This window comes from Protopterus annectens, chromosome 14.part0, assembly GCF_019279795.1.
Source record: "Protopterus annectens isolate FY-2018-M chromosome 14.part0, PAN1.0, whole genome shotgun sequence".
In the NCBI taxonomy this organism is placed as follows: domain Eukaryota; kingdom Metazoa; phylum Chordata; order Ceratodontiformes; family Protopteridae; genus Protopterus; species Protopterus annectens.
The window spans coordinates 999,619,949-999,639,104 of record NC_056748.1 but is presented as its reverse complement, the minus strand read 5'-3'; the positions used below and the strand labels follow the sequence as shown (position 1 = coordinate 999,639,104).

General features: G+C 41.8%; 1 protein-coding gene across 1 annotated transcript in view; it reads right to left on the bottom strand.

Moving 5' to 3' along the window:
• PPP2R2D (protein phosphatase 2 regulatory subunit Bdelta) overlaps positions 1-19,156 on the bottom strand; it is a 934,071-nt gene that overhangs the window by 325,230 nt on the left and 589,685 nt on the right. Inside the window, exon 7 of the mRNA XM_044055650.1 lies at positions 1,671-1,840. Coding sequence (XP_043911585.1) covers positions 1,671-1,840 — 170 coding nt within the window. The remainder of the gene's footprint in view (positions 1-1,670; positions 1,841-19,156) is intronic.

Below are 19,156 nucleotides of genomic sequence, written 5' to 3'. Positions count from 1 at the left end.
TCCAACTGGTAGTTCTGGGGGTAGGCAAATAGATCTATGTCTGGGCTCCCCCAATTGCTTGTCAAAATGTTGAAAATCCGTGGTTCCAGTTTCCATTTGTGTGGGTCCATGAGATTTCTGCTTAGATCGTCTGCCAGAATATTCAGCTTGCCTGGCAAGCACTGAGCTTGCAGTTGTAACTTGATAGCTCAAGGCTGTGTTCCACAATGCCATGGCTAGTCTGCAGAGGAGGTAGGAATGTGTACCCCCCCCCCACTTGTTTATGTACCACATAACTGTGGTGTTGTCCGTCTTTACCATTAGTTGTCCTGGATGAAGGTAGTCCTTGAAGGCTGTCAGAGCATTCTGTACAGCTAGCCAGTACAAATGAAAATCTTTGAGGTATTTGCTTCCCACAAGTAATGCAATTATTAACTTTTACTGACATCGGTAAGGAGCAAGAAAAAGTTTCCCCAACGGGGAACGCTTTAAGTTGAAGACTTCGGTTCTGAAATTCAAAAACGAAAATTTCAGGAGTCAGCCAACCGGCACTTGCGAACTGCTTCTGCTTTGGGCACCGCACAGCAAGAAAGACTGGGGTAATGATGTTGGCTGCATGTTTTATACCCCTGACAACCTGATGTCATGGAAGAAGGGACAGCAACCGATGCAGGACCCAAGACTTTATTAATCAGGCCGACTGAGGGCAACCTGCCATCAGATTTCCCAAATGTAATGATGGCAACAGTGAAACACGAAGAACATCGGTTTCCTAAGCAGGAGGACACAGGATGATTTGATTACTTGACTTTCTTAGGTTCGTTCTAATAAACATACATAAAATAAAAGGATATTCTAATGTCTTTATAGCTTCCCAATGTTAACATTGCTAATGTCAAGGGCTGGACTACAAGCACAGCTAAGAAGAGACAACCTGGTAGGAGGTCTCCCTTGCTGCTGGGATGTTCAAAAGAAAATCAAGCATCTGCTGGGTGGTACTGCCTTACAGATCACAGACTGATGGCACACAAGTATCACCTGGCCTACTGACACCATTACCTGCTGCATAAACTGTCGATCACTGTTGGCTATATGCATTCTGCGTCCCTTACCAATGTATGTTTTACTACATACTTCCATTAATTCTCTTAGTTTGTTCCACTATCTCAGCATAAAAGTTTTTCTCTGTATCCTATAATTCTTTGCATAAACTTAGTCACACACCATCACTTACAAACCATACCCAAATTCTTCTAAGTCTCAAAGAGACAAACAGCTCTCGTGGACTCTGAAAATGCCCTTCAGGTTACTCTTCCTCTACCCTGATCCGATACATACATTTTTAAAGCTTCAATGAACAGATCTTGTGGCACAGTGTAGACTTAACATTTTCTTAATCTATTTCATAGTTTAGTAATACTTGCAAAATCTGTATGCTCCCAGAGGACCTTTGAGAGGAGAGTTCATGTTTAGGTTTTTACTAAGTCATGGATATGCATATGTGGTGCACCAAGTGAATTCATAATGCAGTGTTCAGACTGGAAGTTACTACATTAAATGCTCCACTGGTGAACAGAGGGGCGCAACAAACACCTTTCACTAAGTCTGTTCTTAGCACATTAGACTTACATAAGCTTTGTGTACTGTTACTGCAATTACATTTAGAAATATAATATGAAGCACAAACTTACCTGAAAGGTTTCTACAGGCCTGTGTTCCATGTTAAGGTCCCACACTTTGATTGACAAATAATCTCTTGTCATCATATACCGTCCACTGTGACTGAATTTTACATCAGATATTGATGAAATTATTTCTGAGAAAAATGACCTGCTACTGGGATCTTCTGGCTCCTCAAAAACTGAAAAGCAAAAATTTACATTTTTTTTGTAAATATAATCTGTCTGCAACTTATTTACCATAAATATTAACAATCCGGAATGCAAAGTATTGCGTGCAACTAACACATTACAGCTGCAAAAAAGTACAACCGTGTAAAATCTTACCATAAAGTACAGTTGTGTACACTTACCATAAATGTAGATGAGTGTATTCACTGTTGCAGTCATTACATTTGGGTAAATCTGCTGGCAGGTTGCCCTCAGTCGGCCTGAATAACAAAGTCTTGGGTCCTGCGTCGGTTGCTGTCTCCTCTTCAATGACGTCAGGGGTATAAAACATGCAGCAGACACTATATATATATATATATATATATATATATATATATATATATATATATATAAAACTATAAATATATACATGCACTTTAGAACACACAAAATTTACCTTCAACTAAAAGCAAATACACCACAAAGAATTTTGAGTATACTGAAGGAAAGAAAAGGTATAGAAAGGGGGCTGGCGGGTGGGTAATCTGGACTGCAACAGTGAATACACTCGAACATCTACATTTATGGTAAGTGTACACAACTGTACTATGTTCTTAGTGTTTCACTGTTGCAGTCATTACATTTGGGTGGAATCCCAAAGCTATGGATGGGAGGATGGAACTAAACAGCAATAGGAGCAGCTATAAGACCCTGCAGGACTGCAGTGGCAAAGCCTGCCCTGGATTTAGAAAAGAGAGGTAAATGGTAATGCTTTGTGAACGTATGAACTGAGCTCCAAGTAGCAGCTTCTAGAATGTCTCTGGTAGGGACCCCTCTAAGAAAAGCTGCTGAAGTAGAGGCAGCCCTGGTGGAATGGGATCTGATCCCCTTGGGCACAGGTTTACCATGGTGCAAGTAGCAGAAACGAATGTAATGGCTTATCCATTTAGAAATAGTCTGCTTTGATATAGCCTTCCCCTTTGATCCTGCATCAAATGCCACCAGTAGTTGCTCAGACTTTCTTAGAGATTTTGTCCTGTTTAAGTAGAATCTTAGTTATCTGTGTACATCCAATGAATGCAGAATCCGCTCCACCTTGTTCTGCGGATTTGGGAAGAAAGTTGGCAGGTGAATGGTCTAATTAAGAGCCACACTGGATACCACCCTTAGGCATAAAAGAGGGATTGGTCCTGAGGGCCACCCTGTCCGGGTAAAAAATAATGAAAGGCTCCACTGCCATGAGAGCCTGTAGTTCTGAAACCCTTCTAGCTGAAGTGACTGCCAAAAAGAAAGGCAGTCTTCCAAGAAAGAAATTTTATATCTGCAGTAGCTGCTGGTTCAAAAGGAAGTAGGGTGAGTTTTTCCAGCACAAAATTGAGGTCCCATGCAGGAGTTGGCGCCCGCTTTGGTTCCAAGCACAGAATCTCTACCATTTATCAGCATAAGATTTTCTAGTACTATAGGCCTTCTGGCCACCAAAACGACATCCATCACAGGTTTACTGAGAGATGTGGTTGGCAAAATTAGTTGATTAGCCATGCTGCAAGATTCAGAGTTTGGAGCCGAGTGTACAGAATTTGAAAGTTCTGCTGAGACAACAGGTGAGGTGTTTGAGGCAAGTACCATGGAGGAAGGTGTGACATATTCCTTAGAAGCGGTTACCAGTGTTGGTGAGGCCAGTCTGGAGCAATTAGAATCATTTTTGGTTTTTCCTGTCGGACTTTTAGTAAGAAAATAAAAACTGTACGAAACCAAAGATGAACAAAAGCCTTCCAGTCGTTCTCCGGTAAATAAATAAGTCAATAAAATGACAAACTCTCCAGGAACGTAAATTACACTCCACGCTTTATTTTTAAGCTTAAAACATCCAGCTTTTAGTCAGTTAATGAAAACCAACTTCCTCAGAACGGAAACCATGTCATGAACATCCAAAACCTAACTTATAGTTTTATATCCCCTCATGTGATTTTATGTGACAAAAAAAAAACATACTATTTCACTTCATAAAAAAACATTGGATAAGTTCAAGACGTAATACCAGGAACAAATAGAATGAAAACTGTAAGCTGGCAACATTTAAGACAATTAATTTGTTAAAATGTTTAAAAATATATATACATATAAACACTCCACTCTCCAACAGCTAGATACTCCGTAAAATAACCTTGCTAAATTGTAACTCAGCAGTAAATTAGTCGAACACTAGTAAGTATGATAAAAAATTAGATTGAACGATGAAAATACAAAGTGCTTCGTATTAAACAAACCCTACGGCTGCTCTGGAATTGCCGATAAGTGTCTGGGTGGTATTCTACATGTGTCTGAATCATAATACAAAATGACATTGTAACGAAGAAAGAACACAGATTCTGATACATTAAAACTCCAATGCGCTACTTATATAAGCTCTTATTATAACCCGTAGGTTTGTAGCATATAGTGCTAAACAAGAAACATATATAAATATACAAGTATGATCCTACACTCTATACTTTATATTAATCATATTACAATAAATTTAAACATGACCATCTCACAATACACTACCATAAAGAACCGCTGAAGATTTGAATAGAATAAAATGAAATATTACTCAAGTGAATATTCCTCCTGTTCTCATGATCATGGCTCTAACATATGATGGAAAAGAAACCTGTACAGTAAACGGAAGGCCGCCTATTCTAACAAAATCATTTAAATAACCTGTAAATATACATAAAAACAAAAACCTAAAAACTATAAACTGACTTGAGTTTCATCTTTCCATACTCTTGAGTTTAAGTAAACATGTTATGGACAACATACCATTTAAGCCGGGGTAACAGCAAGCGTCCAGGTTCAACTGCCATATCAATTCCTTCATCTCCAACCACAGAGATTCTGGCCCCCCCCCTTTTTTCCGATTGTATCTGATCAATAACAGAAAAAACAAATTCATGGTGGGGGTTCTCCATTATATGTTTGGCCAAGGCATTCTCCGATTTTTCCTTCCTAATTGCATATATATGTTCATACATATGTTCCTGCAGTTTCCTATCTGTTTTTCCTATATAGAAAACCGGGCAAGATGAATCTACCCTGGATGCCATACTTTATACCCCTGACTACAAAGATGGCGCCCGTTTGGATAAACCTACAATATCTACACATGTTACATTTGTACATGCCTGATCTAAAATTGGGAACCCTCGGCCTCATCTCAAGTAAGCTTTTAAGGTTGAGACCCCTTTTGAAAACTGCCTTAGCAAATTCGGTCAACTTCTTTTGGGCAGAACTATCTTGCATCACCAAACACCAATTTTTCTGAATAATAGAAACAATCTCCTTTGCATCCATACTGTATTGTCAGGATGAAACTGCAAGGGTGGAATACTCTCGGGACCTGACCAGGGGTAGAAATGGCTTGTCTAGTGATGGTTTGATTTAAAATGGGTAAATAAAAATCCTTCTCCCTCTTATTTCATACTTCCATAAAGAGGTTGACTATTAGTCCTTCCAGATAACCTCTGTATAGGAAAAGACTTGTCATGAAGTCACATTCCTCCAGGAAGTCACTATCCTGGCCGCCCTTACCAGTTGACCTTTGATAATAGACCTCTTTTGTGAAAAAGGATGGCTGCTATCAAAATGTAGGTAACTACTGGAAAAGGTTTCTTTCCGATGGATTTTGGCTATGAAACGATCATTGACTATCTTTCTCCAGGTCTACGTCTAAATACGCTATTTTGTCCATAGCAAAACAAGAAGTGAACCTGAGAAACTCAGTAGATGAGTTAAACAAACTAAGAGGGAATTGGCTACCCCTTCATCACCCTTTAAAATAATAAATATGTCGTCTAGAAAACGTTTATACATCAGTACCTTATCTTTGATGAATGAATTGGTCAACACATTCTCCCTTTCCCAATAAGCCATGACCAAGTTTGCCACACTGGCACCACAAGTGGACCCCATTGGCACACCTATCAGTTGTAAATACCTTTTGTTAAATGTCACATAGTTACAAGACAGAATAATATCTAGTAATTCGCTAACTAGGTGAATCTCCTTGATTGGGGCCTGCTTGATACTCATCATGGCTGGGATCCATTCCAAAGCCACAGCACAGAGGGATACAAATCCTTCACATCTATGGTCAAAATGTGACTGTCTGCACTGTATGATAATTTGTTGACACTAGACAGGAAGGACCAGGAGTCCTTCGATATTTGAGGTTCACACGCCACACATTTTTTCAAAAATGAATCTACCACCTTGGCACCAGCATAGGTAATACTAGCCCTGGCACTGACTAGTAGTCGCATGGGAGGGTCCATTAAGTTTTTATGAATTTTAGGAGACCCAAAAATAACGGGAATCCTCGGGGCTGATATAAACATAAAATTCAATAAATCTAGGTCTATCACATTGTTAATGAACATGTCATTAAAGTATGTGGATATCCGCGATAGACCAATATTTAGTTCATTTCTCGATACTTCCTTGTATGTCTCGGAGGCCAAGATATCCTCCATTCTTCTGTTGTAATCATCCACACTCATTGCTACCAGCCCACCTCCTTTGTCGGGTTGCATCACCCTGACAGAGGCGTTACATAGTAGATCTAATAAAGACCTTTCCTCCTTGCTAATATTGAACTTAGATGTTTGCTTAGACATCGGTTGATACAACAGGAGGCATATGTCAAGGTCACAAATCTGTTCAAAAAGGTCCAACGAGGAATGTAAAGGGGGATTGTAAGTACTAGGTATATAAAAATCACCCTTGTCCCTCGTTAGATCACCCATTCAAAACTGTAAATTTTGTTTTCTTATGAACAGATTCAAATCTATTAAAGTTTTAGCCAAGTTCGCCCTCTCAGAAGGGACAAAGGAAAGTGCTTTTGCTAATAGATCCACTAAAGTTTCAGTGAAGACAAAATCGGAAAAACTGTAGATCTTGAAGTCCTGGCCAGTATTCATTATTATATTACATGAACTCTGGAATGGTTGTTCATGTCCTACATTTATCAGATCTAATTTCTCCTGTTCCTGGACCTGTTCCTGGACTTCCAGCCTTGGGACTGGGATTGAGCGGAGGCAGAGTTCTGAAAATTTGAACTCTCTGTCTCTACTGGGAGATGATTAAGCCTGTTCTGAGATACCAGACATTCGCTATGTCAGACCTGGTACAATCGGTCATTGGCATCCACTGACAGATGCACTGTTCCATGAGTGTTCACACCTGGTCTTGGGCCGGTGGTATTGAATTCATCAAATTGATGTGTTGAAAAAGCCAAATAGTTCCCTTGGGACTTGGGGGGGCTTAGGATAAGCCACTCCATCATCTTTATAGGCTTTTATGTCCCTATGTAATTTCTTAATCTTGTTTGATGTGATTTTAGATGTGTTGATCGATGCTAGTTAACGAACGTTCATAATCATACCTATATCTCAGAAAATTAGAATCATTCTTAATCTCCTCGTCCAGCTTATTGATATCGGTACGCAACACATCAGCGGCCAATCGGTAATGCTTACACATTAAATTCAGGAGTTCAAAACCATGTCTGTCAAAGATGGATAAGATCCAGGTGGAAGGCTGAACCCTCCACTAACCCCGTAGGGTATTGCCAACATCTGAGGCCTTTAGGTACTACTTTAGAACATTGGCATTCTCCAAAATACACTACCTCTAATTGAATTTTCCTTAATTTAGTTTCTGATCGAACAAATTCAATTTGCTAGGTAAATCAATGTCTACAGACGTACCTTGTTCTGTACTGTTGTTACCATTATTTGCATGAAAAGAAAAAGAACGGTTCAACCACTGATTCAGGTTACAAGCCGTTGTGGTTGGATCCACCTCCAGTAGTACACTCGGTGCTTGAAAAAGGCAATCCCCTCGGGTCGACTGACATCCATTCGTGATTCCTCGTATACCACAGCTCCTATCCCATCATTGGCTCTCATCTGCTGTTGAACATCATTGTAAAGACGTGCAGGTCCCACAGACCCTGCAGGCAATGTAATAGAGTTACTTGCACCAATCAGTTCAACACTATTGGCCTGAGGAATGTTGGTGAAATTGGCCCTGTTGTTCTGTTGAGATCCTATGATATCCTCCACACGGATGGAAAGGGTGTTCACTTTTTGTGTGAAGAGTTCTATTAACTGGGTTAAGTTCCCCGCTTCCTCCTCTGTAGGTGTCCCAGTCGGCAAAACCGGCAAGGCTTCCATTGCTAAAACAATCACTCACGACAAACCAAGAAAATAAAAAGTGTACGGAACCAAAGATGAACAAAAGCCTTCCAGTCGTTCTCTGGTAAATAAATAAGTCAATAAAATGACAAACTCTCCAGGAATATAAATTACACTCCACACTATTTTTAAGCTTAAAACATCCAGCTTTTCATCAGTTAATGAAGGTTTTGAACGTTCATGACGTGGTTTCCGTTCTGAGGAAGTTGGTTTTCATTAACTGACGAAAAGCTGGATGTTTTAAGCTTAAAAATAAAGTGTGGAGTGTAATTTACATTCCTGGAGAGTTTGTGTCATTTTATTGACTTATTTATTTACGGGAGAACGACTGGAAGGCGTTTGTTCATCTTTGGTTCCGTGACTTTTAGTAAGATCTTGGAGAGTAGAGGCAGAAGGGGAAAGGCATAGACTGATAGGTTTTTACAGATGAAGGATAGAGCATCCACTTTCCATGCTTTTGTGTGACAAGTTCTTGTGCAGAATTTGTCCAACTGATAGATCTATTTGCCTCTCCCCAAAACTATATCTGGGCTCCCCCATTTTTGTGTTAACATGCTGAAGATCTGTGGATCCAGTTTCCATTTGTGCGGCTCCATAAAGTTTCTGCTTAGGTCATCTGCCAGAGTATTTTGCTTTCCTGGTAGGAATTGAGCTTGAAGATGTATTTGGTAAGTCAAGGCTGTGTTCCACAAGGCCATGTCTAGTCTGCAAAGGGGGTAGGAGTGGGTACCCCCCTGCTTGTTTATGTACCACAACTGTGGTGTTGTCCATCTTTATCAGTAGTTGTCCTGGATGAAGGAAGTCCTTGAAGGCTGTCAGAGCATTCTGAACAGCTAGCATCTCTTTCTGGTTGATATGTAGATGCATTTGGTTTGGGCTCCATTTGCCCTGAATGCATCTTCCTGCCAGGTGGGCCCCCCAAGCATAGTCTGATGCGTCTGTAGTTAGGGTTTGGGTGACAGGGTGTAGAATGAATGACAGTCCCTTGTTTTGGTGACATGCCTCTGCCCACCAAAGAAACTCCTGTAGCAGGCAGGGAATGAGAGGAAGTACAGTTTTGTACCTACCATAAATGTAGATGTTAAGAGTGTCTTCACTGCTGCAGTCATTACACTTGGGTTATCCTGCCGTCAGGCGGCCCCGCAGTCGGCCAGAGTTCCAAAGTCTTGGTCCGGCGTCGGTTGCTGTTGCTTCTTCCCTGACGTCAGTGCGCCAGGGGTATACAAGATGTAGCCGATGCCACTTTCTTCAGTTTTTCTTGCCCCAGATGTCAGGTGCCCCCAAACAGGTAGGCAATACATATTGCTAATAAAGCATACATGAAAAATAAAACCAAAATGTTCAGCTACCAGCAAATACACCACATAGGTAGTATAGGGTAGAAAAGGGTAGACAAGTCCAAGCTAAGAAAGAGGGGATGGAGGGAGGGTAACCTGGACTGCAGCAGTGAAGACACTCGAACATCTACATTTATGGTAGGTACAAAACTGTACTATGTTCATCGTGTTTCACTGCTGCAGTCATTACACTTGGGTTGAATCCCAAAGCTGAGTCAGGGTGGCTGGGTCTAGAGAGGATTTGGAATGGCTATGAGGTCCTGCAGCACTGCAGTGGCAAAACCTGCTCTGTATCTGGAGTAAAGAGGCAAGTGGTAATGCTTGGTAAAGGTGTGCACTGAACTCCAAGTTGCAGCTTCCAAAATGTCCTTGGTAGGTACTCCTCTAAGACAGGCAGTAGAAGTTGCAGTTGCCCTGGTAGAATGTGGTCTAATGTTAGATGGTACAGGCTTCCCATGCTGTGTGTAGCAGAACCGGATACAGTGTCCTATCCACTTTGAAATGGTCTGCTTTGAAATAGCCTTTCCCTGTGATGTTGTAGCATAGGATACAAACAGTTGCTCAGTTTTCCTGAAAGCTTTTGTTTTGTCCAAGAAGCGGCGTAATGGTCTGTGTATGTCCAAGGAATGTAGAATTTTCTCCCCTTTATTCTGGGGATTTGGATAAAATGTTGGCAAGCGAATAGTTTGGTTAAGAGCCACACTGGATATCACCTGAGGCATAAATGAAGGGTTTGTTCTTAAGGAAACCCTGTCTTGGTGAAAAATGATAAAGGGCTCCACTGCCATTAGTGCCTGTAGTTCTGAGACTCTTTGTGCTGAGGTTATTGCCAGTAGCAGAGCAGTTTTCCATGACATATATTTTATTTCTGCTGTATTGGCTGGCTCAAAAGGAGGTAAAGTGAGTTTTTCCAAGACAAAGTTGAGGTCCCAAGTAGGTGCTGGTGCTCTCCGGGGCAGTCTTATGTTTTTAGCCCCTCTGAGGTACTGTTTTAGCAACGGATGAGAGAAAATAGGAGTATCTGTGTTGTAATGAGCCGAGATGGCTGAAGCGTGGATCTTAATGGATGAGAAGGATAGCCCTTTGTCCAGCATCTCTGTTAAATATTGTAGTATCTGAGGAATGTTAGGGACAAGAGGGTCAAGGCTTTCAGCCTGGTTCCAGGCACAGAATCTCTTCCACTTTTCTGAATAAGACTTCCTGGTGCTAGGCCTCCTGGCCTCCAAAATGACATCCATAACAGCTTTAGAGAGAGGTGTTGCCTGTTTGGCTAATGAATCTGCCATGCAGCCAGGGATAAGGTTTTGAGCTGACTGTGCAGGATCTGATTGTTTTGTTGAGTCAGAAGATGTGGAATTTGAAGCAAAATCCAAGGTGGGCCTTGAGCTAAGTTCTTTAGGATTGGGTACCAATGTTGGCGTGGCCAGTCTGGAGCATTCAGTATCATCTGTGTTTTTTCTTGTCTAGCTTTTTGGAGAACCTTCGAAAGGAGAGGCAGAGGAGGGAAGGCATAAACGTGCAGGCCTTTCCAGCTGAACGAAAGAGCATCCACTTTCCATGTTTGTGCGTGATAAGTCCTTGTGCAGAATTTTTGTAGTTGGCAGTTCAGTGGGGAGGCAAAGAGATCTATGTCCGGGCACCTCCATGCTTGCATTATCATGCTGAAAACTTGTGGATTTAAATTTCCACTCGTGAGGATCCATGATGTTTCTGCTTAGTTCGTCTGCCAGAGTATTTTTCCTGGCAGGAATTGTGCTTGCAGATGAACTTGATAAGTTAGAGCCGTGTTCCACAGGGTCATGGCTTGTCTGCATAGGGGGTAAGAATGAGTGCCCCCTTCTTTGTATATGTACCACATTACTGTGGTATTGTCTGTCTTTAAAAGTAATTGTCCTGGATGTAGGAGGTCCTTGAAACCTGTTAGGGCATTTTGTACAGCCAACATCTCTTTTTGATTGATGTGTAGATGTAGTTGGTCTGTGGTCCATTTGCCCTGAATACATTTTCATGCCATGTGTGCTCCCCAGGCATCCCCAGTAATCCGAAGCATCTGTTGTTAGAGTCTGCCTGGCTGTGGGTAGAGTGAAAGGCTGACCCTTGTTGAGGTGACATGCCTGTGCCCACCATCGAATCTCCTGTTGCAGGCAGGGAATTAGTGGCATTTCCGTTTCCAAGCTATGTGAGTGTTGAGTCCAAACACTTTTTAGGTACCATTGTAATTTCCTCATATGCAGTCTGGCATATGGAATTAGAAGTATGCAGGATGCCATGAATCCCAAGGTCTGCAGAATTTTTCTTGCAGGGAGTTGGGACTTTGTTGCCATCAACTGAAAATACTGAGTCAGTTGTCCTTGTTTGTCTGGCGTGAGATAAGCCATCTGGGCCGTTGTATTTAAGCTGGCACCCAGGAATATTATGTCTTGTGAGGGCACTAGTTTTGATTTCTTATCATTTACTGTGTACCCTAGGCAACTTAATAACTTTTTTACAAATGCCAGATGCTTTAGAAGAATGTCCTTTCTCTCTGCTTGAATCAGGCAGTTGTCCAGGTATGGATATATTTGAATTCCTTTTTGTCTGCAAAATGCAATTACTGGTGCCAGGCACTTTGTGAAGACCATGGGCGCAGTAGATAAGCCAAAGGGCAGTGCAGAGAATTGGTAGTGCATTGAACCAGCTATGAATCTTAGGTATCTTCTGCAATTTTGTCTGATAGGGACAGGCAGGTATGCCTCTTTGAGGTCCAAAGTAACAAGCTAACCTTTCTTGCCCAATATGGGAAGGAGCTGCTGTAGTGTCAACATTCTGAACTTCGGAACATCCAGGTAAGTAGAGTGGAAAGGTCTAGAATGGGTCTCCAGGCTTTGTCTTTCTTGGTACCAGGAAGAGTCTTGAGTAAAAACCTTGTCCTTGTTCCTGCAGAGGTACTTTTTGAATAGCTCTCATGTCCATGAGGGCTGTAATTTGTTTTTGTGCCTCTGCCCATTGATTTTGTGGCAGGTCTGGCATTCTTTTTAACCTTGGTAAAGTGTGAAAGTGGAACCTGTAACCTTGGGACACAATATTCAGCACCCATTTGTCCTGGGTGATTGTTTGCCAGTTTTGTGAAAAAAGTGCTAGTTTCCCCCCTAAGGGAGCTGCCAACAGGGTAGAGCTTGGCACTGGAAGGGGAAAGTCATTGAGATCGTTTCCTGTAAGTTTGTGACTTGTCCTTACCTCCTTTGGGTGTTGAAGCGTCCCACTGTCGTGGTCTGTAAGATCCTTGCGGCTGAGATCTGCCTCTTGGGCGTCTGTATCTGCCTCTTTGTGGCCTGCCTGACACTGGAAAGGACCAATTTTTAGTAGGCCAATTTCTGCTAAATCTTGGTGGCTGTACCTGTAAGAAATCCTTCACTGTTTGCATAGATTTTGCCTTATCCTCCATTTTCTTTAAAACCTCCTCAGCTTTAACACCAAATAAAATATCTTGCTGTAAAGGAGCATCTAATAATTTTGCCTTGACATGATCTGGTAAGGTTTGTTCCTTTAACCAAGCATGCCTTCGAATCACAGATCTTGTAACTGCTGCTCTACAAGAAGCTTCTAATGAATCAAAACCACATTGCAAAGTATGTTTTCCCACTTGTTCAGCTGCATGCAATAAATCCTGCATTTCCTGAAAATCAGGTTGTTCTGCACTTGTACTCATTTTCTGTTTTAACTGAGACAGTTGATATTTAAGCATGTGAAACTGGCAGTTTAAAGCCCTCACTGCTAAAGTTGCAGAGGTGTAAACCTTCTTCCCCCATCTATCTAATGCTCTGGAATCCCTGTCCGAGGGAACTGGATTTTTGGCTGTGGAGGCCTTTACCCCTTTAGGACCCTGGGAAATAGTTTCTGGGTCAGCAGCAGAGTTTTTGTAAAGAAATTTGTGTGAGTCAGGGACTCTGTAGTATCTCTATTTGGCTTGACTGGAGCAGGGGGTAAAGAATCTGGATTTAAACTAGATTCAGAGAACACATCGTCCACAATATCCAACACTGGCGGAATAGCAAGGGGCCTGCGTTGAGGCGATAACAGAAAATCTCTGAGCCTTTTCTTGGACTCAGAGTAATCCTGGCCTCCCAATGGAAATGCTCCCTCATGGTATGCAAAGTTTCCCCAAAAGAGTAATCCTCAGGAGGAGAGGCTGAAGGAATAGATTCTTCAGCATCAGAGTCCTCATAGGGGGCTAAGGAATATCCCTGGTCTGAAGAGGAGTCAGAATATACAGAAATCTGGTCAGAGGAATGACAGTCTGTATCCTGCCTAGGCCTTTTATCAGGAGGGGGATGGGTACCCTTGATCAGAGTAATTAAGTCTTCAGCCATTTTCAGCATCTGCTTTTTAGGCATGGAGGCCTGTCCGGGTGAATGCTGTACTTGCTTCTTTGTCTTTAAAGTTGCTTTAGACTTGGCTGTAGATGCAATGGTAAGTTGAGTAGGTCTGAAAACACCCTCAGAAGCCGAAGCCTGCTCAGCGGCTCCGGACCCATCTGAAGGGTTAGTCTCCGTAGGCCCAACACCTTGAGTATCCAGAGGCCTAGGCAACTCCACGTGGGAGTCGGTTGCGGCCTGTGGCTCTGAGGTAGCGGGTGTCAGGGGCTGCGAAAGCGCCTCACTGAGAACCGGCGACTGGCCTAAATGAGGCTTCGTCAGTTTTGGGCCTCGGATGCCTGTCCTTATCTTTGCGTTTTTTGTGAATTCCGGTCATCGGTTGTTCCGATGGCATGGTATAATTACACCTTCGGCCAAAATAATGGCGTGCAAAATCAAACCGACGTTTAATAGTGAGTTTGTTAAATCTAGCACAAAACCGACAACTAGTGACGTCATGATCGGGGCCTAGGCATGGAATACAGTAAGAATGAAAATCCTTATGAGGTATTTGCTTCCCACAAGAAATACAGTTATTAACTTTTACTGACATCGGTCTGAGGCAAGAAAAAGTTTCCCCAACGGGGTACTTAGCTTTATTGAAGACTTCGGATCTGAAATCAAATTTGAAATCTCAGGAGTTGGCCGACCGGCACGTGCGAACTGCTTTTGCTTCGGGCACCGTGCGGCAAGAAAGACTGAAGAAAATAGTGTCGGCCGCATCATATATACCCCGGCGCACTGACGTCAGGGAAGAAGCGACAGCAACTGACACAGGACCAAGACTTTGGAACTCTGGCCGAGTGCGGGACCGCCTGACGGCAGGATAACCCAAGTGTAATGACTGCAGCAGTGAAACACGATGAACATTTTGTCTTGCAGATAGCTGGGATTTTGTTGCCACTCGTTTGAAGTATGTTGTCAATTGAATTTGTTTGTCTGGCGTGAGGTAAGCCATCTGGGCAGTTGTATTCAAGCTTGCACCCAGGAATGTAATAATTTGAGAGGGTACCACTTGTGATTTATTTTCATTCATGGTGTACCCTAGGCATGCTAGAAGCCTTTTAACAAACGCCAGATGTTGAAGAAGAGTGTCCTTGGACCTCTGCCTGAATGAGACAATCATCCAGATAAGGATAAATTTGAATGTTTCTTTGTCTGCAAAATGCAATTACTGGTGCCAGGCACTTTGTAAAGACCCTGGGTGCAGTAGATTAGCCGAAGGGCAGTGTAGAGAATTGGTAATGCAAAAAACCTGCTTTGAAGCGGAGGTATCTTCTGCAAGATTCCCTTACTGGGATATGCAGGTATGCCTCTTAAGTCTAGAGTTACCAACCAGGCAGTCTTGCCTAGCATAGGCAGTAGCTGTTGTAAAATCAGCATTTTGAATTTTGGAATGTCCAGAAACGTGTTTAGAATTCATGTCCAGAATTGGACTCCATGATTTGTCTTTTCTGGGTACCAGGAAAAGTCTTGAATAAAATCCTTGTCCTTTTTCCTTTTCTGGTACTGGTTGAATAGCCCCAATATCCATGAGGGACATGACTTGTTTCTGGGCCTCTGCCCACTGGTTTGGTGGCAGATTTGGCCATCCGTTTGGAAATGGCAACATGTGGAAATGAAATCTGTACCCCTGGGATACTATGTTTAATACCCACTTGTCCTGGGTAATTAAATGCCAATGTTGAGAATGAAGTGCTAGTTTTCCCCCCAAGGGGGCTGCCAAAAGATAAGTGCTTGGAGACGGCAGAGGAAAGTCATTGAGACTGTTAACTGTAGGGTTGTGCTTTGTTACCACCTGATTTGGAGGTGGAGGCACCCCATTGCTTTGACCTGTAAGATCCTTGTGATTGATATCTGGAGACTTTGGAGTGCCTGGGTTTGCCCTGAGCGGCTCTGTTGGACACAGGAAAGGACCAATTCTTAGTAGGCCAGTGCCTACTGAACCTGGGTGGCTGCACTTGCAAGAAATCTTTTACAGTTTGCATACATTTAGCTTTGTCTTCCATTTTCTTTAAAACCTCTTCTGCCTTACTACCAAACAGACTGTCGTACTGTAAAGGGGCATCCAACAATTCAGCTTTAACATGAGCAGGCAGATTTTGCTCCTTGAGCCAGGCATGCCTTCTTATCACAGATCCAGTTACGGCGGCCCTGCAAGAGGCCTCCAAGGAATCAAAACCACATTGCAAAGTATGCTTTCCAACCTGTTCTACTGAATGCAATAAATCCTGTAACTATTTTCCACACAATTGGAAATCAACATAATTTTCTGTTTCAGTAAGCCCATAACATGCTGTTGATATTTAAGCATATGAAACTGGCAGTTTAAAGCCCTGATTGCCAAGGTTGCAGACTTATAAACCTTCTTTCCCCATCTATCCAGCGCCGTGGAATCTCTATCAGAAGGGGTAGGATTTTTGGCTGTAGAAGCCTTAACACCTTTGGGACCCTGAGAAATAGTCTCAGGGTCAGCAGCAGGATTTTTGAAAAGAAATTTGTGGGAGTCAGGAACCCTGTAATATCTGTCAGGCTTACTAGGAGCTAGAGGCCGGTAATCAGGAGCCATGCTTGATTCCGAGAACACATCAACAATGTCTAATACAGGAGGTATTGCCAAAGGCCTATGCTGAGGAGGAAGAAGAAAATCCCTAAGCCTCTTTTTTGACTCTGAGAAGTCCTGACTCTCCCAGTGAAAATGCTCCCTTAAAGTATGCAAAGCTCTCCAAAAAGTAATCCTCAGGAGGAGAAGCAGAGGGGATGGATTCCTCTGCATCAGAGTCATACCTCTCAACCTTGGAACATCAAAAATCTGGACAAGGCCCATGAAAAATAGGTACAAATCTGTACGCTGTTTAACATAAAATTTGCATACATAATTATGTAACCCCACCCACTCCAGTGGAATTGTGGGATACCAACTTTCCTGCAAAATGAAGAACAGACAACCAAAATATGGAACCAGAGTTCTCCCTGCAGCCATTCCTATGTCCCATTACCTGGCTATTTTGCCCCATTTACCATAAACACTAGTGTGTGCACACTGATTTACTTCTACAATGATTTGTATTTTATTTTTACACTTTACAGCACAATGCACAAACACCAATAGACATCTGTTAAAGTAATACTGTCTCACAATGAAAATAGACTTGGCATTAAAACTTCTCTGCCCTTGAAACTCACATTCATTAAAATAGCATTGAAACCTACATCACATCCATATAAAATGCATCATGCCAGTGGTGGATTGAGATTACCCTTGGGTTGTTTTCAAATCACTGGCCCCTTGCTTGCACACTAAACAAGAAACATACACGTGTTCTTTGACACACCTTCCTGACTTTAGTAAATTATATTCCTTGTATAATACAGCATACTTGTTTGACAGAGCATATTTTAAATTTATTTGAAGATTTTTTCAGCAGGCAATGAAACGAAATGCATGAAACAGTAATGACAAAACTGCCCAATTCAGAACATTTCCATCATAAAAGTCTACTTACGCACACACACAAATATACATATAAAAATAGAATGACAGTAGTATAAGGCATAGGCATCTTGCACAGCTTCTTGCACTCATTTTCAATTTACGTTTTTTTTTTTGGGGGGGGCAAAAAGGCCAAAAACCAGGGACACATTTTAAACATTGCGTATAATTTAGTTAAAGTTGCTAGAATAAAATGCTGTGTTACCACCATGCATTTCACTGCCAAGTCTTTTGAACACATGACTGTGCACTACAGTCAGAACATACCACTATGCCAAATCAGCAGCTTGTTTCCCAAAAGCTAGGAAGACAAACTTGCCCCAAATTAGGTACAATTTTCAAATACTGATCTTAAACACTTAGAAAATTGCTAGAATAAAAGTTTTTTGCTACCATTTAGAAGAATGTGAAGTCTGAAATTCAAATGCCTGTCATTAATCAATAAATTCAATCTTCAGCAAATTGTCACAAACATCCTGAAATCACAGACTGTATGGGGAACAGAACAAAAAATTCACAAGTGGTGGCTAGGGACATTAGGCTCTTTTTATCAGGGTACAGGGTTTGAGCCTGAGTACATCTAGCCACCAGGTGTATTATAAAAGGGGCATTTTCACACACACACACACACACACACACACTTTCAGCCTGTATGAGGAACATTCCTCATTTTTTGAGCAAAAAAAAATCATGTTTCCCACTCTTCCACATTGACAGGATTTGGCACACATTCTTTAAGAATTGTTTTAACAAATATCTGTGGTAAATACTGAACTATCTCATACTACCTCACCAAAAATACAAGGAAATAGTTAATCATGCTGTGAGCTTCCTAGTTAACAGTGTTCCACATTGTGCGACATAAGAGTTCATTTTGCAAACTGAAAGTTGAAAGCTATGTCTTCCTTAGCAACTCTGTCCAAATAAAAATGGCTAAATGTTTTGTCCTCTGGTAATATAACAAGTGAAGTGCAGTCAAGTATTGGACGAGCATTTATTAAAGTATCTACACCTTAGCTGCTGGCACAATGACATATTTAAGCAGCAGCAACAGATTAATAAGAACTCTTTGATCAGCAAGAAATTAAGTAAGTTAATTTACTAGCATGCAAATGAAACATCCCAAGCAAATGACTAAATAATGCACCACAAAGTGTAGCGTGAGCTTGTGTGTGTGTGTGTGTGTGTGTGTGTGTGTGAGAGAGAGAGAGAGAGAGAGAGAGAGAGAGACAATGTCACATGCTCATTTTCAAAAAAAAAAAAAAAAAAAAGGGTGGTATACTATTCAAGTGCAGTGTGCATACATGTGGGTGAGAGCACAACAGTTTTCCTAGAGCAAACGAACCATTCTTACATTATTTTAGTTTCCAAAGTTAAATAAATGAAAAAACTCTGAAAGAACAACTGCTACACTACTCAGAATATAAATCTCTGTATTCATTCTGATACAAGTTGTGCTTAAACCACTAAGGCAGAATAATTAACTGATGGAAAATGAATCAACAGTGCTCCGAAAGATATGCACTAACAAACCTGTCCAACACACTCCCTACATACACTCCTCTTGCTGTCTTGTCTGTTACTCAGTGTATTAGCTACACTCACTAACAGCATGTGCTACACATAGCCACATGTAGGTAATAACACTAAAATGAATATGTACTCCAGTTTCATTAACTTCACACACACAAACACACACAATCTTACCCTGAGTAGTCGGCTGGTCTGTTTGCTCCTGTTCTCGGTCGTCCTGCCCTGATTGAAATTCTCTGCTCCTGTCCTGCCCTGCTCCTGTTCTCGGTCGTCGGTTTGCCTGCCCTGATGTTTCTCGGCTGGTCTGCAGTTGTATTCTCTGCCCCTGTTCTCGGTCGTCCTGTCCTGCCCT